Here is a 24,440-nt window from a genome sequence, read left to right as displayed (position 1 = left end):
CTTTCCTCCTGTCCAACAGAACCTCTACTGTGTTCAAATACCAAACTCTCACCTCCCTGCAACGTTAAGGAAGCTTACATTATTTCCTGCTCCAAGGACAGGTCCTGATAAGTCTACATCAAACGTAGTATTAATACCATTCACCTTGCCATGGACTGGTTCAAAAACTAAAGCTTAAGGCAATCAGAATATGGAATTATTATTGGCCCATGATTAGAGGAGAAATTTTATCTCTCTAGATGTGAACAGGGGAGCAACTTGCCTCAGTTACTGCTGGCATTCATCTTACAACCACAAAGAACTTCATGGTGGGGGAAAACAGACACCCAAACGAGGACTGGGCCAAAAGAAACAGAGTAACAGAGTGAAAGTTTTAAGCACATCCTACCTGAAGCCCACCAGCTCTGGGCTTTTTGTTATGCAATGCAATATATTGTATTTCCTTATTGGTTAGGAAAATTTATACCATTTTTGTTGATTTTGCATCCAAGAATGTCCTGATATTCTTCCTTTTAATAGAGGCAGAACTCCCATTTTTAATTAAGCACATTATTAGAATATGCCATCAGTCACTCATTCAATAGACATAGGCCCCGATTTGGCCTCTTAAAGTGAGGCCACTCTGGTGGAAAAAAACTGATACACTTCTGCTGCTATGAGCTATATTTCTAAAGCTTACCATTCAAGTTACAGACATAACCAAAAAAGAAGGAAAACATTGCTTCATTTGAGAACTTCTGATAGGATAACAAAAAACTATACATTTTTACAATAAAATAGACTCCTCTTAAGTGAAGTTCTCATTTCTTTCTACTTACCTCTTTCGCACTGTGGACCAGTGAATCCATAAACACAAGCACAGCGGTTGGGTCCAATACAACGTCCACCATTCTGACATCCATTTTCACAGACCGCTGCACACAAACACAGCAAGAAAATCATTACATAGCAAATCCCCAAGTACATCATAGTAGTGTGGAGATGCAGCCAATCATGAACCTTATCTCTAAAACACAAGTTACAGTTCACATTATGCATTTCATAAATATATTTAAATGCATAGTGAGACAAAAGCCTACACAACTCATGCAAATCACATTGTTAAGCAAGTATCTGATAAAAGTGGTTTGTTTTTTTAAATCCTCACCTGAGGATATTTTTTAAAACATTTGTATTGATTTCAAAGAGGAAGGGAGAGGGAGAGAGAGATAGAAACATCAATGATGAAAAAGAATCATTGATCAGATGCCTGCTGCACACAGCCCACTGGGGATGGAGCCTGCAACCCAGGCAATGTGCTCTGACCAGGAATCACTCAACCTCTGAGCCACACCAGCTGGGCTCACCTGAGGATATTTTTCTTTTTATCTTGTTTTTTTCTCCAGGTCTACTCTGATCTTGCCTTATGTGGTTTTTTTTTAATTTTTATTGTTGAAAGTATTACACATGTCCCCTTTTTCCTCCATTGACCTCTCCCAGCCTACCCCTGCCCTCTAGCACAGGCCTTCACCCCCTACTGTCTGTGTCCATTGGTTAGGCTTATATGCATACATACAAGTCCTTTGGTTGATCTCTCACACACACCCCTCCCACCCTCCCCTGCCTTCCTTCTGAGATTTGATGGTCTGTTCAATGCTTCTATGTCTCTGGATCTATTTTTGTTCATCAATTTATGTTGTTCATTATATTCCACAAATGAGTGAAATTATGTGATACTTATCTTTATCTGAGTGGCTTATTTCACTTAGCATAATGCTCTCCATGTCCATCCATTTATTTTTAGAAAAAATGGAAGAAAGGGAGGAGGGGGATAGAGAGAGGAGGGAGGGAGGGAGAGAGGGAATGGGGGGAGAGAGAGAGAGAGAGTCCCCACTGGGGATTGAGCCTGTAACCCAGGCATGTGCTCTGACCAGGAATCAAACTCACCCAAGAATATTTTTTCCATTGATTTTTAGAGAGAGTGGAAGGGAGGGAGGAAGGGACGGAGAGGAGAGAGAGAGAGAGAGAGAGAGAGAGAGAGAGAGAGAGGGAGAGAGAGAGAGAGATGAGAGAGACACATGGATTGCTTGTCCTCTGCACATGCCCTAACCATATAAGCCATTTGCTTATATTCCTCGCTCTCACCTAAGAGTGAGTTCTTCCAGGACAGGGACCAGAGTGTGTTTGACTTTGTATTCCATAACCCACTGCAGTATTTGATGTACCACAGATACTTTTTTAAAAATCCTGCAATATGTCAAAATTCACAGCCTTTTTCCCACTGTTTTGGGAAGCAGAATGATTCAGTGAACAGATCAGGAGTTCTGTTGTCCCCAGTATATCCTAATCACATCTTTCCAATCCTCAGCCTGTATAATAGTGCTAATAGTCCCTTCCCCATAGAAATATGAGGATTAAATAAAACAGTGTAGAAAATAACATGCACAGTAGCTGGACATTAAAGGTATTCTACAAACCTTCTCTCCCTTTCTCTTTTATACTACGGAGTATTTGTATGAAAACAACTTGCTCTACAATATCCAATGTTTACAGTGAAGAGCAACAGCAAAAAAATAGAAGTGGTAAATACATATAAAATTGGAACAACATAAAAAGAGGTAATTTTCATTCCTTTGAATGAGTTATAACAAAAGTTATTTTATACCATAATATTTTTTGTAACAAAACATAACAGAGACAGACATTTACATTCAACTGGAGTTGGAAAGAAACTTGAATATGCCTACATTTTTCCACCATGGAAAGAATGCTGACCATCCAAGATGAAAAAAATGCCTACACCTGGTATAAGATATAGCAAAAGACAGGAGAGAAAAAGACATACTATAGAGGAAATAGAAAGCTGGTTTCTTAACTACCTCTGGGGAGAAGGGAAAAGCATATCCTGTTTCACGCTGGTCAGCCTGTGAAACAGAGCACTGACAATGTACTGTAGAAGCTTGAAGATTTTTATTCAATAAATATTTACTGAGAACCTACTTGTACAAAGTAATATGGCAAGTATATGTTTTTATTAAGCAGATTTTTATACCACTAACTTAGGTATAGACACTGAGACATATTATGGTTGGTACTTTTACACAAACATCTATATATATAAAAGCCTAAGCGACCATTATGACTGGTTGACCGAATGACTGACCGACCGGTCACTATGACACGCACTGACCACCAGGGGCAGACGCTTGACACAGGAGCTGCCCCATGGCAGTCATTGCGTTCCCACAGCCAGCCAACCTCCCACGGTCCCTCCTCTTGGCCAGCCCTGATCAGCCCAATCAGGACTGGGTGAGACAGGCACCCATCACCAGCCAGACCTAGGGACCCCACCCGTGCAAGAATTCATGCACCAGGCCTCTAGTACTAGATAAAAATAGCACACTAGACCAGGCTAAAATGTTAAAAAGATGAAAGAAACAAAAGCCTATTGTTTTGACATAGGACAATATGAATCTTTACTATTGGCTCTATCTTCTTCATTTGTCTTCCAGGATTCCACACTCTCCCTGTTTTCCTCCTATTTCATTGTCTACTCTTCCTCATTCTTCTCTGCTGGTTTCTCTTCCTCTTCTCCATCTCAAAACATTGGGCTGAATCAGGGCTCTGCCTTCAAACCACTTCTCTATCTATATCAACAACCTAGTGATTTTTATTTAGGCCTATTATTAAAAGAGTATCTATATAAAAATTCAATCTATATGTTCCCAAATTCATATCTCTATCTCTGACTTCTCTGCTAAGATCTGAGTTCACAGATCTTTCCACTTGGAGGCCTAACAGACTTCTTAACCTATTAAATCCAAAATAGAACTCTTGATATCCTATGTTCTCAGCTCCACCTGACACCTCCGTCCAACCCACTCCCTGCTTAGTCTTTCTCATCTCAGGAAATGACATCACCATTCAGCCCAAATCCACCCAAATCCTCTAGTTGTCACTCTGGATCTTTGCTTTTCCTTTTTTTCTTACCCACCACACCCAGTCCACCATCAGCACCCACTTTCTTTCATAGATTCTACATCCAAAATACAAGCAGAATCCTAGCACTCATCACATCCTCAATTACTACAGCATCATTCACCAGCACCATGAAGTAGCCTCCTAACTGGCAGCCTCTCATTTTCTCTTGCCCTTTCTATAATCCAGTTTCAACAAATCAATCCAGCCAGAATAATTAAAAAAAAAAAAGTCAGCTCATATCACTCCATTGCTCAAATGCCCCAATGGCTTCCCCTAATATTGAGGGTACAGTCCAAATTTCTTTCCTTAGTCTACAAGGACCCACCTCCCATCATTATCTCCTTTCCTCCAGCCACATGCATGGGTCTTCTTATTGTTTCCATAACACGCAAAATCTGTTCCTACCACAGGTCCTTAGAATTTGCTTTTCCCTCTGATAACCCTTTCCCCACTGATCTAAAAGCACAGACTCGGGTGTGTGTTCAAAGTCATCTTCTCAGACATCACCAGTGTAAAATAGAGAACTGCTTATCCTGCCCCAGACTCTCTCCCCCTTACTCATTCTTCTTCTAGAACTCTCATTACCTAATTTGTTTTAGGTATTTACCTTTTCACCTACTTGTTAATTGTCTTCCTCACCAAAATACAAGCTCTGTGGGAGTAGGGCATCATCTTGTTTGCTCACTGATGTACTCCCAGCACCTTGCATAGTGTGGGGCACACAGTAGTTACTCAATACACATGACGAAATAAAATGAAAAGACCGCTTTCTGAAAAACGCTTTCTACATTTCTAGGAAAGCAGCTAAGCAGTTTTAAAATGTTTTCATAATTCTCATTTTTGCAATCATATTTCTAGAATTTTTCTGGATTCACAAGCTGAAAATTATTACACCTGCTTCTTTACTCACAGTATAGTAACACTCTCTACATAAAACAACGTAGAAAGTATCTTCCTTAAACCATTTCTTGAGCTGATATGTACTAGTTATGTTATCTTCCCCTTTTTTTGCTGACCAATGAATTTTATTGGTTACATGTTCTGGGCAAGAATGGTTTCATCCCATAATATATCTTAGAAAACAAATTTTCAGGTATATGCTGCTTTTCTGATCCAGTGCTTTTCGCTTTCCCCTGATTGGAAATCAATATGGTTTGACACAGGGGCAGAGAACATAAAAACACCTCCTCCCGGAAGGGAAACCACTTGTCATCCCTCATTTCCCATTTCTGTGTGAAGAACAGAGAAGGGACACACCTACCAGAGCTCTTTCTGTAGAACCTTCAGGAAAATACAGACACACACACATACACCCAGATAGGTACAGCAGGTGAATTCAGACAGAATGTGGCTAATTTCAAGATAGTTTTGAGCAAATACTCTGAAAGATTAACTTGAAGCAAGGTTCTTTACCCTTTAATTTTAAAGTAATTATAATTTTTCCCCTCAAAGAAGGAAAAGTTGAGTTTCCAGAAGGATAGTTGTGTCTCTCTTCTCTGCCTACTGAACTCTGTCAAAGACATGATCAGATATTCTAATGCTTTTGTAGATATAAAGGTACAAATCTGCCTGCTTATTAATGTCATGATCATAATACATTTTTCCTATTTTATGATTATAAACTGGAGTGTACTATATAAATTTTGGAAAAACCTGAATGCATGAAAAGATATAGAAAAGAAATCATCCATGAAAAATAAAACTTTGCTAGAATTCCTGTTCCTCTTGCCCAGCTCTTTCCTGCTGTCACCAGGCAAACCAAAAAAAATTTGTTACATTGGCAACTCCTACTTTTTGCAAGAAAACTGGCCTCAATGCACTGTATTCTCTTAAATACTTTAACAATCCATTTCCCTACCTTCAGTCAATCTCAGATTACCCTAACAGTTTTTGCCATACTTGAGAACCACCCACATAAGAGGCCTACAAACTGTGACCCACAGGCCAGACCTGGCACATGGCCTGTTTTTGCACTGCCCATGAACTGGGAGGAGATTTCACACTTTTTGTGGTTGAAACATAAAAAGAAAAATTTGAACACACACCTGAGTCTCTATCTATATCAACAACCTAGTGATACTTTTACACAAACATCTGTGCTCATAAATATAGTTTTACTGAGACACAGCCACGCGCATTTGTTTACATGTTGCCCACAGTCACCTTTGCACTACAATGGCAGAGCTCAGTAGTTGGTCATGAGATCGTGAAGTCTAAAATATTTTACTATCTAGCTTTATAGAAAATGTTGGCCTAACCCTCGCCTTAACAGAATATTTTTCTTGAAATTGATTCACTATTTATTTAAAATGATCTTAAAAGAAAACTTTATAGCACTTACAAGCAGAAAGCTATAATCACCCTAACTTGAAGACAATCATAAAAATAACTTTTAACAACCACAAGGAGATATCACTTCATATCTATTAGGATGCCTATCATAGAAAAACACCCACAGAAATAACAAGTGTTGGCGAGGGTGTGGAGAAATTGGAACCCTTGTGCAATTGCTGGTGGGAATGTAAAATGGTGCAGCCACCATGGAAAACAGTATTGCAGCTCCTCAAAAAATTAAAAATAGAACTACCACATGATCCAGTAATTCCACTTATGGATATACTAGAGGCCCGATACACGAAATTCATGCAAGAGTAGGCCTTCCTTCCCCTGGCTGCTGGCACCCAGGACCCAGGCTTTCCTCGCAGCACCGGCTTCCTCTGGAAGGACGTCCGGTCTAATTAGCATATTATGCTTTTATTATTATAGATAGCCAGTAGAACTGAAAGCAGAGGCTCAAATGGATGTTTGTACACTCATTTTCACAGCAGCATTATTCACAATAACCAAAAGATGGAAGCACCTCATGTGTCCATTGATGGAAAAATTCATAAACAAAATATGCTATATACATAAAATGGAATATTATTCAGCCTTAAAGTACTATATGATCACAGTTATATGAGGTACATAGAGTAGTCAAATTCATAGAGACAGAAAGTAGAATGGTGACTACCAAGAGCTGGGGTGAGAGAGAAATGAGGAGTTACTATTTAATGGGTACACAGTTTTAGTTCAGCAACAGGAAAAAGGGGCTGTAGATGTATGGTGGTGATGACTTCACAACAATGTGAATGTGCTTAATGCTACTAAAGTGTATACTTAAAAATGGTTAAAATGGAAATTTTTGTTATATAGATTTTACTATAATTTAAAAACATTTTAACTGCAACAAAATAAAATAAGTTTAATTTAAAAGAAGCTAGATATCCTTGCATACCTTAGACTCAGTCTATTTTATGTTAAACTGATGATCAGTTCTTAGGGAGGCCTTAAAGATTAGCAACAGCAAAACCAGAGTCTGAATCTGATGAAATGCAAATGAAGTAAATAGGGACTTTCTTACAATTTATGATTCAGCTTTCTTTCATGTCATGTCCTTCCCATAAGAGTCCCACAAATTGGGAAACAATAACCTAAAGTATTCCCGAGTGATGTGTCACAATCCAGGAGCTACAATCTTTACATCCTTGCCAAAATGTTATTTCTTGATTAGTACAGGATATTCTCCAGTGACTGAAGATAAGAGCTTTGCTGGATTTAAGTTCCCTCTTTCATAATGACATCTAAGTTCTTTTTGAAAATTTTTTATTGATTTCAGAGAGAAAGGGAGAGGGAGAGAGAAAGATAGAAACATCAATATGAGAATCATTGATTGGCTGCCTCCTGCACATCCCCTACTGGGGATCAAACCCACAACCCAGGCATGTGCCCTCGACCGGAATCGAACCTAGGACCTTTCAGTCCACAGGCTGATGCTCTATCCACTGAGCCAAAACAGCTAGGGTGATGACATCTAATTTCTAAAAAATCATTTCACAACCTTGTACTATGGTATTATATAATTAAATATATTTTGAGCAAATGAAAATTTATAAGATTGGCTCTCCAAGGGTTAATTTTGGGAAATCTTAAAAAAGTCATATATCCTATATTATGAGAGGAGTATGCTAATTATCCATTATGCCATGAGGCGTAACAACCAACCACGTAAGGACCAGATCATGGATCTGCAGAAGGGAGGGACAGGGAACTACAAGAGGGCGGCTGAGAGCTACAGGAGGGGGCAGGGCAGCAAGCTATGAGGGGGGGAGAGGGGAGGGGAAGTTACGGGAGGGCGGGGCAGCGGGCGGAGAGCTCCAGGAGGGTTGGCCAGCAGGCAGAGAGCTCCAGGAAGGTGGCTACCAGTGGTGGTGGGCAGGTGGGCAGCTGAGGCAAGCAGCAGCAAGCTACTCACGCATGGATTCATGTGCAGGGCTACTAGTGTATGTGTGTGTGTGTGTGTGTGTGTGTGTGTGTGTGTGTATGTATATGTATATATACTGTGTAAAGAGAGAGATCAAAGCCAAGACAACCACTATTTTTTCAGAAAGGTATACCAATTTTATGAAGATAGATAAAAAGAAACAATATTTACTGGTGATATGTGTCAAATTTGATAAAGCACTAGTGGTATTTAACAACATCAATACTACACAATGCAAAAATTATTTAAAAGCCAGAAAAAAAACCCTGTAGATAAAAATTAGAAATTCAGTTGTAAAGTATGCTTACTACATAAAATTACTTTTTTAAAGGATCATGGGCTTCACAAGACCTTACATTATGACTTAGTATGAAATACCTACTAAATCTCATAATTTCTACTAAATCAAGTCTATGCTAATGTTCCTTACGTTGTCCACAGTAAGTTCCAATATATCCCTTCTGGCACTGGCAATGGTCTTCTGCACAGGTCCCACCATTCATGCATCTAACGCTGCACTGCTGAACTGCAAAGGACAACAAAAAACATAAAAATATCAATGGTCAAAATCACAGTATCTGTGAGTTATGAAACTATACTAAACATTCAAGTCAATGAAAATGTTATGCCCCAAGCATATCTGTATTTATAATAACTGCACACATGAACATATATGTTACAACATGTTATTAAGTACATGTTTAAGAAATATTACACTTTCAGTGTGAAAGGAAATAAATATAAGGTAACTAGTAGTGTAGTTTCCAAGATGCAGGAGACAGTGTAACTGTTCAGAATGCAGGGGCTGAGTACCTGCCATATGAGTTCAGTGCCCTGTTATCATGATGGTCTTGGTATCCACTCTCATGGAGCTTCCATTTCCATGGGAAATAGACAAAACACAAGAAAGCAAATACCATGATGTCATTATAAATTGTGGAAGGAAACTGTGTTGTAAAGGAGAACAGCTTGGAGCCAGAAGGTACCTATACACAGGAACCAGATGAGACCACTCTGATGCAACATTAAACTGAATTCTGAAGGACTAGAATAAGCCACGCATGAGAAGTACCAAGGAGGAACCTCACGGGGAGAGGGCCCACCAAACCAAAAGGTCTTAGGATAATAAAAGGTTTCCTCTGAAGAACTAAAAGGTTCACATGATTATAAAGAGAACGACTGGGAGGAGGAAATCTTAGAGAAGCAGTCAGAAGGCAGCTAGATAATGCAAGGCCTCCTGTGCCATAGAAGGGTTTGCATTATCCCAAATCCAACTGGGAATCATCGAAAGGATATAAATAAGACAGTAAAGTGATATGATTTATATTTTTAAAGGATTACTTTAGCTGCTTTGTGGAGAATGGATTTAATGAGGGCAAGATTAGAAGCTAGGGAAACCATCAAGAGGTCACTGCAATAGTCCAGGTGAGAGGTGAGGGTGGCTTGAACCACATGGTAGCAGTGGTGATGGAAAGAAGATGGATTTGAGAACTGGCAGGTCTTCTTAAAAAGAGTTGATGTGAGAAAAAGAGAAGCAGTTGTTTAAGTACTGGGTGGATGGTAGTGCCATTTGCTGAGGCAAGAAAAACTGTGGAAGAAGCAGACTGTGGTCAGTAATGAATCAACGGTTTCATGTGACCAAGTTTCAGATGCATTCAGGTGGAGACGTTGAATAGGTAAATGGAACATGTGAATATAAGGCCCAGTCGAAGGATCTACTCCAGAGATAATTATGAGTTAGCAACATCTTGGCAGTACTTGAAGGCATATATGTAAATGAGTTCATCCACAGAGGACAGAACTCTTGGGAATACCAAACATTAAATGAAAGGCTAATGAAGGAGATACAGAAAGGAGACTAAAAAATAACAACCAAGAAAAGGAGGAGTGTAGGTCACTGATAAGTTAAGGGAAAGGAAAGCGCTTCAAGAAGATAGTGATTAATGGTGATTAATAGTGATTAATACTTTAGGGAGGTGGAGCAGGATAAAGACTAGAAAGAGTAGAAAAGTTTGTGATGGGAAGGTTGATAGTATTAGTCAAGACTAAATGACTAATTCATGGATTTCCCATTGGATTATATACCATAAACCAAGGGTGGGCCAGGGAATACTCAGCTATCCAGGCAGAGGAATTAGGTAAAATTTCTTCAGGATTGGGTTTTTTTGCTGAGGGCATATATGATAAAAATAAGAAAATAGGATAATGAAGATACAGGCAAGGGTTTCTTCCATGCAATCAGACAAGGGATGTTCAGGATAGGTGTACAGGAAATTTGCTAAAAAGTCTCAATGAATTTTGAGTAATAGGTTTTAAAAGACTGTGAAAATGACAGATTATTTTCAAAGAAAGTGAAACCAGAGTTTCAATCAGAAGTTTCATCAGAAGACAATGACATTTCTTACATGAATCTTATATTCCTAAATCAGTGGGTATTTCTATTACCTTTACTTGGGGAAATTTTGTGGAGAAAAATGTTAAAAGTGTAACAAATTCACACTACTTTAAGGCAGACATAAAGATTTATTTAATTATTGAGCAGTTAAATAAACAATAATACCTTCCTCCTTGTTATAATGTTATCTTAAACATTGCGTAAAAGATTAACCTGGGACTTAAAGACCCAACACTTTCTAATTGGGTCGTGAATAATACAATCTTAGTCCACTGTTACAGTGACCTTACAGGAATGTTGGGAGTTAATATGTGTAAAGCAAAGTAAGTTAATATATGTGAAGCATCTGGTCAGTAAATAATAAATATTTGTTTTCTCCTCAATCTTTTGATCCTTCCCCTTTAGTTAACCCACAAAACAGGATATGAGCCACAGGAGTTAAGCAAGGCAATAAATAGAGCTTAAGGTTTGACTCTATAGGTTTAGGGTTCAGAATACCTGAATTCAAATCTGTTACCCTGGGCAAGTTACTTATGTGTGCTTCAATCTCCTTCTCTGTAAAATGGGGTAACAATAGTATCTCATAGTGTCTGTGTGAGGATTAAACAAGTGATATAGTCAAACACCTGGCACATTGTAAAAACCCAGTAAGTTATAGCTATTATTCACAAAGAATAATTTCTCCACTGAATCCAGGCTCTTTCACTGCACAAACACATAGCTTCTGGACCAGAAAGAAATCATTTTCTTAATGAAAATCATTATCCCATTACTCTTTAGTTGTTGGTGGCAACCACTAAGCCACCCAAGACTTACTCCAAAGATTAAAACAGGCGTAGTTAGTGAGGAAAATAACCATGGATTTATAGCTTCATTGAAAAGGACATTTAGAATTTACTCAAAAGCTTAAGGATAATGCAGTTAATAAGGTCACATAAGAAACATACTTGATTTTGATCCACAGGTCGGTGATATTTGGCCACTGGAACAAGTACACATGTTAGGACGGGAACAAAATCCATCTCCACAACTATTTCTACATATTGCTGTAGAAAGCACAATAGGGAAATAAATGATTAATTAGGTAATAAACCATGGTTTACAACACAAGAAAGCTATAGTTAAAACAAAAAATCTGAAAATATAAATTATGCGGTATATAATGTCTAATTTCAGATATGCAATGAAATGACCCATTGTAGACATGAGAACAAGTATCATAAGGTACAAACAAATGAAGCTATTTCAAGTTCCATATTTCTAATTGTTGAACTCTCCTATATACAGGTTGTCTTTTCTGCTCAAAGCAGAGTTTATATGCAGAATTTACCCTGAGAAGCCAGTCTTGGTACTAGGAAGCTGGGAGGGTTGATGAAACCCAGAGGTCCTACATACTCTCGGAAAACACAGCCCACTCTGTAAGGGACCTTCACATGAGACAGGGAATGTGAAATTGGCTGAGCCAGAGACTCCAGGCCCTAATGATTTGGCCAAGCCCCAGGGGTTCAATGCACATTCCTTCCCGGCTGGTATCTGACCTGCACCATCATCAATCTTTATTTCCCTTAATAATTCCTTCTCTCCTTCCTCCAGCCTTTCTTCTCTCATATTATCTCGGCAACCTAGCCTATTCCTGCTGCTCAGAAAAGCTGCTGCGACATTTTGATGGAGGGAGAGTCAAAGCCTCCTGCAGCTATGACCTCCAAGGTATGAAGGTCATCACAGCAAAGACTGATAGGCACATACCATGGATCCTCAAAATCATTAGCTGAGCACATTCAAATGGGAAGTCTCTCCCATATTTAGAGTCAGTTCATTTAGGAGCTGAGAGATTTATCTCTATACCCACAATTGAATTCTGCATTGTGTACAAAAGCTATGTGCTTTAATGCTCCATGACTGGGTGCATGAAGACAAGAAGAGGAGAGAGTGTCTGGGAACACCCTGAAACTAGTTATAAATATTTATGCCAATGTGCATATATGTCTTGTGCTAGAGGGGGACCCCTCAAGTTTCAATCAGATCTGAGAACCCCAATAATGATAAGGGTGTGTCCTATAGAAGCAAACTAACTTAGTAATCGTTTTTCTTCTCAAAATTGCCTTTTGACATCCACATAATATCACCACCATTTCCATTAATATTCTCTATAAATGAAAATGTCATAGATTATGGTGTGAAAATAGAAAACTGATTTTAGGCAAGAACATGGTTCCTACCATGAAGTTGACCATTCTTAAAATGTACTAGAGTTTCTGATCACCAAAAACTTTCTAATGAAAAATGTTCATTAAAATATTATTTTATTTCAAAGCCATCTCATCCCCAGCAGATAGACATTTAGTCTAGGCTTAGGTGACATACAAAGTATTCCTACCCAGGTCCTACACCCAAAGAAGGCCTGATTGGCTGGAGGTTGATTATCCTCAGACAGATCCATGTCATGGCCACAAGCTTGCCCATTATATCTGTGAGCCACTGAGAAGCAAGAATGCGCCTCACTTAAATTTTTGTCCCTCCCATAATCACATGAAAACTATGAGATCCAAAAATACCACAGGGAGAGGGAGAAAAGACCTGGGTGTTGGGATTTCAGTGATGTTGGGAGAAAATGCATGGCACAGTAAAGAGTATATTGTATGCAAGAGGTCTGAAGTTGAGTTCTTGTTCTTCCCCTGACCCACTGCAAGCATGAGGAGGGGAGAAAATACAGCTTCTCTGGGTTCAATTTTCGCATTGGTAAAATAAAACCAAAGGATTACATTGGAGTGTTCTGATCTCTCTTCGGGTCTCAAAGACCATGATTCCGGGCCAACCCCTTCCCATTGTCATTCCACTGATCAAAATGGCCTTTATAGCATAATTTCCCAATAAATAAATTAATAAGCAAACTTTTCCATTGCTTCATGTTCTAACAAGATTTTAAAAAACAAATGCAAAGTGAATTCCATCCTCCTGGAAACAAATATTTGGAAGCTTGAAAGTACTTCAGTGATCTTAAGGCCACAATTAAGAATAATGACAATGAAACAGAGACTAAAATAAAAATGCAATAGGCTTCCAGTAGTTTGAGGAATGTTTTACTTTTAATATCTTCTTTTCCTCATGAAGCCTAGTCAAGGCCAAACATTAAAATTCTAGACGTTGACATTTTAATACCTTTCTATAGAGAAAGAATGGTGATGTACAAATGTATGAGAAAATTAATATTTGGTCCTCATTTTCTATTTGTATTTTACTTATTCTCTTTTTGTAAGTTGCCTCAGAGGTTTTCTTTGGTAAAATGATGGAAATTCAATAAATAGAGGAAGAAATTTATTATCATCAAAAAATCCTAGAATCAAAATTCTTTATTTTGATTTGATAGTGATTTCAAGTTGGTTAATACCTCCATATATTCTCATCTTAAATGTTGAAATAATTGGACTACTAAATTTAGTGCAGAAATATTAAAAGTTAAAATTTGGGTGCAACCCATATGAAAGACTATAAAGGCATTACACTCTCCCTCCCTCTACTTTGTGCACTGTTTTATATTCTCGGTACTCTTAATCTTTTCTAAATGCACTAATAAATATTTTTGTAGATATCTCTTGACATAAGTATAGCAAATGTTTCTTGGATATATAAAGATCATTTCAAATATATGCCTTTTATAGATTCATGATCCATGTACTTTCCAGTGTATTTCATAAGCACCTAAATATTTCAAGTAGTAGAAATGCAGTCCATAATATTGAATGTCACTCTGAGATTTCTAAAACTGATCTTCTAAACAAGTAAATAACACAGTGTTATTCAAAGACCAACAGTATTTAAAGCTGACACTCAGAAGGATATATATATATATATATATACATATATATATATATATATCCATATCCCTACTGTAAATGTTCTGGAAGGCTCTGTTCTCTGGAATTCCCATTCCACGCTGATCCAATAAAATCTGACTTTACAGATTTTCAACACGTACCATAAACCAATCCCTTCTCCTCGGCTGCTCTCCAACTCAATAATGGCAGTCACATTCATTACATTTAGTGAGTCAGACTTTCCGCAGTGCCTAAGTCACTCCCGGCTAGTATGGCAGGTGTGTGGTGAGTGACGTTAGCTGTGTTAGGATTCTAGGAACCATGTAAGTTTAAAGCAGACATAGTAATGCCCTACTGGCCTGGAAGAGTAAATGCACCCTCCATAAATGCCTCACATATATGACTTCTGTGTTGGAGAGAAAAGATTGCCATACACCACTCTTTTTAATAAAAGCAAAGGCTTATAATCAGAGGGTTTACTTTAAGTATTTATAAACTGCCTTAAAGAAAATAATTTTTGTTTCCTAGTTTTGCCTCATTACTGGAGTTGTGGGATTTTTAGGGTAGAAAAATAATTTTAAAGATGTCTCCACAATACTTGAGATTTTGTTCCTTTTTAAAAACTGTACTGAAAAAAAATAAGAGTCTATCTCAAACCCACAAAACCAATAAATATAGAGTCAGAAATGCCACTATATCCTTATTATCCCTTGGCTAGTGTGGCTTGCCCTTTTTCTCTGTTCACAGTTGCATAATTATCTATTCCCTGGAGAACATCAAGGTCAATCTAAAGTCAAGATTGGGCCTAAATGAATATGCTGTCTATAATACCTGGCTCTCCTCCCAACAAGACAAATGTGGTTGTGCTATGTAAACACACAGGAGAAGGTGGGTCACACTTCAACTCACAAGTTCAAAGGCATGTGAAATAAGACATCCATAGTCCATCACTGTGAGGCTGATAACTAATGACTTTTCCAACTAGAACTTGTAGAGCTGAATATATACTTTGGAAACGGAATAAAATAATCAAAACTTTTAAGGTCAGATATGCAGGACTGGTAAAGTTCTAAGACTCATACTTTGAAAATATACAGAGATTTTTGGTCTGTAAATCCTAAACCTAAATGTCTTCCAAAAAATAAAAAAGTCAAGCCATTTGGAAGAGTTCTCCCTTTTAAAATGTTTGTTAACCTGGCTCAAGTGTAAATTTGCTCCTTTCATATCTATGTTGTGTGGCTGTTGAGATGAAATCAGATATAATTAAGTGGTTTTGTACAAAGGCTTAAGAAAGCTTGATCTTCCTAAGGCCTAAACCTCGTGCAGAGTCAATAGCCAGTTAATTTACATAACCACATTGTGGTCTTATCTGGACTCTTTTAGGAAAAAAGTGGTTTTGCTTTATCTAGGGAATTGCTGTGCTTCCCCATCAGTTTGTATTAATAGACATAGATAAAACTTCCAAGTATCTTTGTAATCTTTATCATTATTGCCCTTCAGCAGTCTAGAAGTGACATCCAAGCTGATGCAAACCGGCTGCTTCTTCCCCACCATTCAAATAGGGCCACGTCCTAATTATCACACTATGTGGCCACTGGATTCTAAATGCAACTCCGTATCCAAAAGACTAAATGCAGGAGGTCCCACCCTGAGAAGGGGCCTGAGCGTGCTACCCCAAGCTGCGACCCCAGCCAAGCACTCACGGACAATGCATTGGTTTCCTCCAGGGAGCGTCTTCCATCCAGGACAGCAGTAGGAGTGGAACCTGGATCCGCACACATTGGGCCTGCGAGGGAGGGGGTGCAGTAACACATTAGCGGTATTCATGAGCAAAGCCCTAAGAGAGCAGATTTCGGGATAACAAACAAACCCAAACTACCCTTCAAATGTGTGGGGTGCAGACGTGGAAAGAGATGGGCTAGACACAGGAATGGGGAGGGCAGCAACGTCCAGACATTGCCTTTCATCTTCCCTTCGTTGTTGCTGCCTTTTTAAAGGGGGGAAAGAAACATGGAAACATATAATTTGCTACTATTCTAGCCTCCGGATGCAGAGAACAAAGGGAACATTCCCATTCCGTTTCAAAAAAATCTTTGCCCTTGTCCCTCCTGATCAACTGTTACTCTGGCCCCGACGTGTCAAGGAAGAGGCGTCGAAAGGTGGAGCGCTTGGGTTCACGATTAGGGTGAACGGTAAGCCCCGCACGCGTCCTCAAACAAAAGGCTCGGGAGCGGCGCCCCCGACGGTGGGGAGAGCAGGCTGACTCCGCCAGACCCGGCGCGGAGGACTCCAGCGCTCCTTCCTCCCGACTTTCGGAACCTGTCCCCGCACCGTGAGCTCTGCAGACGCCCTGCGATAAGCACCCGGGGGCCTACGACCCATCTGCCCGCCCAACCGCACCAAGGGAGGCCCGCGGACAGCCGAGGAAAAGAGGGTGGCGGTCCTGAAAGTCTTCGAAGTCTCCTGGTGGAGGGGGCCGCAGCTCTAGCCGCCGAACTAGATCAGGGGAGCGGGGGGAGGATGGAAAGCTGCCAAGCCGAGGTTCCCCCGGTGCGGACTGCCCACCTACCCTCGAAGCACGTCCTGTTGTCCTCGCCGGCGGACGCGGCTGGCCACCACGGCGCCCTCCTCCCGGTACTCGGGCACCGCGAACCCGCCTTCAGAGCCTGTCGCCGCGGGTCGGACCTGTTGCTGCGGCTGGGGACCGGGCGGCTTGGGCGGCGGAGGCTGGGGCTGGCTCGCCGTGCCCTGCGCCCAGAGCGCCACGCAGCCCAGCCACACGAAGTAAGGCTGCAGACACAGCCGCCGCCGTCTCCCCATCGCGGGCGCTGAGAGCGCGCGGACCCTGGTCCGCGGAGAGGGAGCGCTCAAAGACAAAATCCGCGCGGCCCGAAAAAAAGTCAGGGTCTAGCAAGCCCTGGGTCGGCTCCCCGAGACTCCCTTGGGCTCGGGCTCCCAGCTCTACCGGGAGCCCCGGGCCGAGCGCCGGCCCCTTCGCGGACGGTGGGGCGCGAGCTCTAGCTAGCGCAGCAGGCGGCGAGGCGCGGCTGCGGTGCGGCCGGCAGCCCCGCGCGGTCCACGTTGCATCCCCCGGGCCACGGCCTCGAGCGACTCCAGGACCGCCAGCGGGCGGGGGCGGGAAATTACAAAAGTAACCCGAGCAGCCGCGGCGTAAAGTTACAAAGAAAGCGGACCTCAAAAGAAAAAAAAAGGGGGGGGCCTGCGCGCAGCGGTTCGGCGGATTCCCGTGCGCTCCCGGCACAGATCCTGGAAAGCTGCAAAAGTCACCAGAGAGAAGCCGGCAAGCAACTAAAAGCAGCCCCCCCAAAAGAGGAGGGTTCACTCCCTGCTCGCAGAGTCCCGCGGGGCTGCGACGCGCCGGCGGCGGCTGCGGAGCCCGGCTGAGGTGCGCGGGGCCGGGCGAGCCGCCGGTGAGAGGAAGGGCGGGAGGCTGGACTCGGGGAAAGATGCGGCCGGCGAGGGCGCGGCGCGGGGGTTTTGAGGCCGGGCGGGGCGCGGGGCGGGCCGGCGGGCGGTGGCTGTCAGTGGGGGCTGGAGCGCAGCCGTCCACACGTGGGGCGCAGCCCCGACCCAGGGGCCGGCGCAGAGTGGGCGGGGACAGAGTAAGGGGGCGATGGGGTGGGGAGGAACAAGGGGAGCTAGGGCCTGGGGGAGGGGAAGAGGAAGGAAGGGGGTAGGATGAAGGGAGGAGAGAGGACTGAGATTGGGGAAGAGGGGGACGGGGGGGGGGGGGTGCCCAAGCCGGAGAGGAAGGCCAGGGCTGGAAGAGGGGCTTGGAAAGAGGGACTGGCGAGCCGGGGTACGAGAGGAAATGAGCGGGGGATGGGGGCGAGGTTAGGGCGAGGAGAGAAGTGAGAAAGGGGAGGGAAGACCAGGGGGCCAGGAGGAGCGGGCCGTTGGGCCGGTAGGAGGGGGCTGGGGGGCCGGCTGGAGGGGGCGAGGTTGTCGTCGGCTTTGCTTCCCGCCCCCCTCCATTGGCCGCTAGCTCTGTTTTGACTGCTGCCCGTACAAAGCGAGCAGACGACGGGGGAGGGGGCGGTTAGGGACCGGATTTGGGAAAGGAGGCAGCCCCTTCCCCTCCCCCTCCGCCCTCGCCGGGCGGCGGACCGGGGACTAGGGTCTCTAAAGTGCTTGGCTCGCTGGGTCGGCAGCTGAGCTAACCGGCCGGGCAGACGGCACCAGTTTAAGAGTGAGAACTGTGCCTCCCGCAGGGACCCGGACCCGGACCCGGGGGGCGAGAACGAATGGAGACCAGCACGGAGTTGGCAACCTCAATCCGAGAAGGCTAGGCCTTCCCTATCACCGTGCCTCCCTCACCTCCCCGACGGGAGCAGCGTCAGCCTGAGGCACCCAAAGAGGGGCTGGGTGTTTCCAGATTGGAATTCGCCGCCCTCCAGCTCCAAAAAGGAGAACAGGCGGCCGCAGGGGGCCGAGGCACCGAGGTCCCAGGGAGTCAGCGCAGGGGGTGTGTTCAGGGTGACCCTGTCCGGGTTTGCAGCCAGAAAGGAGTTAGAGCCCCTGAAGTGTGCGCTTAGGGGGAGGCGTGGAGGGGGCGGAGGGGCGGGGGACGCAGAGCGGGTAAATGGGTCTTGGGGCATATCCTCATTTCCTGGCTTGGACTCCTGATTAATTATTAAACCCTAGCAATTGGTTCATTCAGGCTGGCGACTTGCCCTCTGAACCCTTAGAGCTGCCTTTGCAGTCACCCGCCTTTGGGGTCTTCCTTTGTGCCCCAGCTTTCATGAGGTCTCTGCGAAGTCCTAGTAGTCTCCCAGTCCGTGGCATTTCATAATTAGAAATCAACACCCCTGAAAACTAGGGCTGACCATTCAAGCACAGTGTAGGAAACAGTACAAGAGAGCAATGTCTGGATTATTCAGGCTTAGAGAACCTTACTTTAAAGATATGTATACACAAAAAAAATTTTCCCCTGGCCTGAATTGCCCAGATGTGCTATTTGGCAGCCAGAATTCTCTGAGAATTGGCATAACTCCCTGCGTTTTTTCCCCAATGTAGTCGGACAAAGAGTCTTAAGGTAGTATCCCTTCTTACAATATTCTGACAAGGCATAAAAAAAAAAAGGTAGGCGTCACATACTTTCATGTGGGACATCAATTTGTTTAAATGCAAAGAAATTAAAGACAGCAAGAGAAGTATTTTTCATCCAGCTGAAATTACGTTAATCAAGAGAGCTAAATAAAGTATCCTCTGGGTTAGTGTTGTAATCATATTCTTAAGAACATTTAACCATGGTAAATAGGCGTTCATTTAATACTTAAATGGCTTCATTGTCCATTTATCACACCAGATCCAAATGTTCTAAAACTGCATATGCATTTATCTTTTGATTCACCAATTCCACTTTTAAAAATCTATTTCAAAGATATACAAGAAAAAAAAAGAAATGATGAACACATTAGTCTGTTCACTGAAGCACCCTTAGTAACAGATTTCCCATCAATAAGGAATTAGTTGAATGTACATCGCTTAACCCATTCAATAGATTAAGCTGTAAAAAATGAATGAGGATCTCTGTATACTCCTATGGAGTGATCTCTAGAATATACAACTCAATGAAAAAAAGCAAGGTGCAGCTGGAATATGTAAATCCATTGAGACAGAAAGAATACCGGGGAGCCCGACCAGCATGGCTCAGTGGTTGAGCATCAACCTATGAACCAGGAGGTTATGGTTGGATTCCTGGTCACGGCACATGCCCAGGTTGCAGGCTTGGTCCCTAGTGGGGGGCGTGCAGGAGGCAGCTGATTAATGATTCTCTCATCATTGATGTTTCTATATATCTCTCTCTCTCCCTCCCCTTCCTCTCTGAAATCAATAAATATATACTAGTATATTTTTTAAAAAATAATAAAGGGGGAGAATGGAATGAAGAATAATTGCTTAGTGGGTACAGTGTTTCCATTTAGGACAATGAAAAGTTCTGGAAATTATGATAATGTACTTAATGTCTCTGAATTATATGCTTAAATATGGTTAAAATGGCAATTTTATATAATGTATATTTTATCACAAAAAATTTATGCAAGGTGAAGAACACTGCAAATTGTATGCTACCTTTTTGTTATCTTAGAGAAGGGTATGGAAGAAGAGATGATGACAGGAGCTATACCTTTCTAAATATGCTTTTGTTTTACTGTTCTAAGTTTGAACCCATGTATATATTATATTAAAAATTAAAATTTAAAAGGGAAATACCTAAAATTGAAAAACAACAACACTAAAACAAATGAACCTGTTTATTACACTGGTGGCAAAACCAGAGAATAATTAGTGATATTTAAACACAATGCTTTGACTACATCTTTAGTAGGATATAACCTAAGAAAGAAATGAAACACAAAGAAGTCTGAAATTGCATTCAATGAGGGGTAATGTGAGAGGGAGAAGGTGGGAAGAGAAAGAGAAAGAGAAGAGAAAGAGGGAGGGAAAGGGGGGAGAAAAACTGATATTAGAAATTGTGATTTCAGTATAATTGAAAGAGATTAAATATAAAATAAAAATTAAAAACATTCTAACCTTAAATTGAGTTAAAATGCCAATATGGAATCAGAACTTACCTTTATCTTTCAAAAATATATGCATTCCTGGCCCAACACATTGAAAAGACCTGGAAGTAGTGACAACCCAACAACAATAAACACCCTTTGTGCCCAGATTGTGGTCCTTAAATACCATTTCCCAGTAAAATAAATGAGGGCTTCTTGAGTAAGTGCATGGTTTCAGGGCTGGGACAGGAAATATGTAAGATGAGTCTGGACTATCTATACTGTCATACTTGAAAGCAAGGAAATTATCAATAATTAGGATCACGTTGAAAGGAAACTAGAGCTACTTGAAAAAGATCCCACTGACCAAAGATGGGAAAAGTTGGGCTTAAAAAAAAATACTGCCAAGGATTGAAATAAATGAAATGTGTAAATATTCAAGAGTTCCCAATGGTACTTCAAACAAAAACTTAATTGGTCACTTTTGGAGGTTGTTAGGTACAGCTAATTGTTCTAGAAACACTGATAAATAAAATAATCACAATCTTATCCTACCTTTGCTGGACAGACTCAGAGAAAGTATTTCTTTAAAAAGCAACAACACACAAAGAGTTGTGAATGGCCCTGGTGGGTTTGGCTCAGTGCATAGAGCGTCGGCCTGCGGACCTAAAGGTCCTGGGTTCAATTCTGGTCAAGGGCACGTACCTCTGTTGCAGGCTCCTCCCCAACCCAGGCCCTGGTTGGGGCTCATGCAGGAGGCAACCCATCGATGTGTTTCTCTCACATCCATGTTTCTCTCTGTCTTTCCCTCTCTCTCCCACTCTCTCTAAAGATCAATTGAAAAATATCTTTGGGTGAGGATTAAAAAAAAATTTAAAAAAACGTTGTGAATGCTGAAATGATAGAATTAGAAAAAAATCATGACTTTGCAAAATCTAATAAAATGATGCACCCAGACAACAGTTATCAATGATTGCTAAAACTATTAAGTCAATGATTCTCAACTTGGGGCCTTTGATAATATTTGGAGACATTTTTTATTGTCACAACAAGATGGTATGGGTGTGTGTGTGTGTGAGAGGATTGAGGCTAGCAGGGATGCTGTTAAATATCCTACAGAGCAGAGTCCCCTATATAGGACATTCTTCTATATCAAAAATTATCTGGTCCAAAATATCAATGCATTTAGAAATCCTGCATTAAGAGATAAGTCAATAGGGAACTTTTAAATGAATGATTCAAGCTGTTACCACCAGAACCTACATTTCTGAAAAGCAGAACAACCATAATTGTAGATCTACTTAAGTGGCGCAATAGGAGGCACACAGAACCACCTATGAAATCTGTGTTAAAAAAAAAAATGAATGTGAATGTAATACATTTCTATTGATCTATCAGTTTCTAAGGAACTATGGAGGACAGTGAAACATATTAAATGATACCCATGAATATATAATCAACCAGATCTAGAATATGGGAAATACCACAGAACCAATTTCCTTCAAATAAATGACATGGGTAGAGAGAAGGAAGGGGAACTGCTTTGGTCCAACAATCAAATGCAATGTCTGTACCTTATTTGGGATTTTGATTTAAACACGGGTGTAAATTTATATTTTGGGGGCAATCTGTGGGGCCATTAGATATTAAGGATGTATTTTCAATTTGTGGAGGTGTGACAATAATATCATAGTTATATTTTCTAATACTATTTTCTTATACTTACTGAAATATGGTGTGAGTGGAGAACCTGGGTTTCCACACCCACCTAACAGTAATGAAGTACCCTATTGGAATGGTATCAGAGGAGCTCTAGTAAAGGGATCAGTGCTTTTATCATTGTTCATCCCATGGTGTCTTGGGAAGCCATGGGGAGTAGTAATGAAGCACTCTTCTCCCTCTTAGCCAGAGTAATATAGCAGAGGTTTAGAAGGCAGTTGGTACTTCCACCCCTGCTTAGCAATAGTGCTCCTCACACTCCAAGTGAGTCAACAGAGGCAGAACTTGAACTTTTACTGCTATCTAGCAGTAACAAGGCAGCAACCCTTTTCCCCACCCCTCTGCATAGTGCCAGAGGAGGCTGCTAAAACAGATGATTTAATGATCCAAAGTCTCATAACATAATGCCCAAACATAATCAAAAATTACTCATTATACCAAGAAACAGGACAATCTCAACTTAAATAAGAAAAAAAAATCTTGAACATTAATTTACCAGAAACTGAATAACTGCACAAATAAATAAATAAAAAGAAAAGAAAATCTAACTCATCAACGTTGAGATGACAAAGGTATTAGAATTGCCTGGCAATGATTTTAAAGAAGCCATGATAAAAATGTTTCAATAAGCATTTGTGAACATGCATGAAACAAAAGAAAAAAATAGAAAGCCTCAGCAGAGAAACAGAAGATATAAAGAAGAACTAAATTGAAATTTTAGAAGTGAAAAATAAAATAATCAAAAATTTAAAGCTTAATGGATGGGATTAACAGCAAAATGAAGAGGACAGAGAAAAGAACCAATGAACTTGAAAGTAGAATAATAGAAATCCCCAAACTGAACAACAAAGAAAAAATAGATTAAAACAAACAAATAAACAGAGTTTCAAGAACCTGTGAGAGTATTAACACAAAATTTAACATTTGGTCATCAGAATCTAAGAAAAAGGGGAAGAGTATAGAGCTGCTAAAAAAACTAATTGAAGAAATAATGACTAAAAATTTGCCCAAATTAGAAAAAGATTCAAGAAGCTGAGTGATTTAGTTTGTAAATTATTCATATAACTGCTTAGTGATTTTGAAAACATCAGATTTGCTAATATTTGGTTATTATTTCATATGATTCCATACCACTTTCATTCCCCCAACCCCATTTAAATTTTTACCATATGTATATTTACTTCTATTTAACACATAAGGGATAAAATAAGAGTACCTCAGTCAGTTGCATGGAAGAGCCTGGCACGTCTAGCATGCAAATCTCTGTCCTTCAGATTGACTTCATTAGTGGCAGCAGCACTGTCTAGGTGGGCTGTACCTGTCAACAAATTACAGTTTCTCAAAAACTCAATTGGGGTGAAAACTGAACATTTTTTAAGGTTTGATGTTCTGGTTCTTCTTAGTAAATTTCTATCAAAATCACTCAGAAATTCTAATTTGTAGGATTTTATTATTTGTAAATCACAGAAGATATAGCATAGTTTATACTTTAGAATTTTTCATTCTAGGATTTAAAAGTATCTGTTTAATGTATTAACAGGTATTTTTATAACTTCTTTGTGGAGAGATAATAAAAATAATTCCTTAATGAAAAAAGTTTAAAGCAAAGTTACTATTACAGCATACATGTAAAAGTTACTATTACAGCATACATGTTTTGTGTGTTAACATTAAATTCTTCCTTTGTACACTGTTTGCAAACAGCTAAAATTTAAACAAGA

The 24,440-nt window shown here is 40.9% G+C and overlaps 1 protein-coding gene across 1 annotated transcript in view; it reads right to left on the bottom strand.

The window, feature by feature from the left end:
* Positions 1-17,348, bottom strand: part of FBN2 (fibrillin 2) — a 265,672-nt gene extending 248,324 nt beyond the window's left edge. Inside the window, exons 1-5 of the mRNA XM_008141368.3 lie at positions 17,043-17,348; positions 16,177-16,259; positions 11,606-11,704; positions 8,694-8,789; positions 819-914 (exon numbers count right to left, since the gene is read on the bottom strand). Coding sequence (XP_008139590.1) covers positions 819-914; positions 8,694-8,789; positions 11,606-11,704; positions 16,177-16,259; positions 17,043-17,293 — 625 coding nt within the window. The 5' untranslated portion in view covers positions 17,294-17,348. The remainder of the gene's footprint in view (positions 1-818; positions 915-8,693; positions 8,790-11,605; positions 11,705-16,176; positions 16,260-17,042) is intronic.
* Between the last annotated feature and the right edge of the window lie 7,092 nt (positions 17,349-24,440).

Source organism: Eptesicus fuscus, chromosome 4 (genome assembly GCF_027574615.1).
Source record: "Eptesicus fuscus isolate TK198812 chromosome 4, DD_ASM_mEF_20220401, whole genome shotgun sequence".
In the NCBI taxonomy this organism is placed as follows: domain Eukaryota; kingdom Metazoa; phylum Chordata; class Mammalia; order Chiroptera; family Vespertilionidae; genus Eptesicus; species Eptesicus fuscus.
Note: the sequence above shows the minus strand (reverse complement) of the source record. Positions and strands in the feature narration are given on the sequence as shown.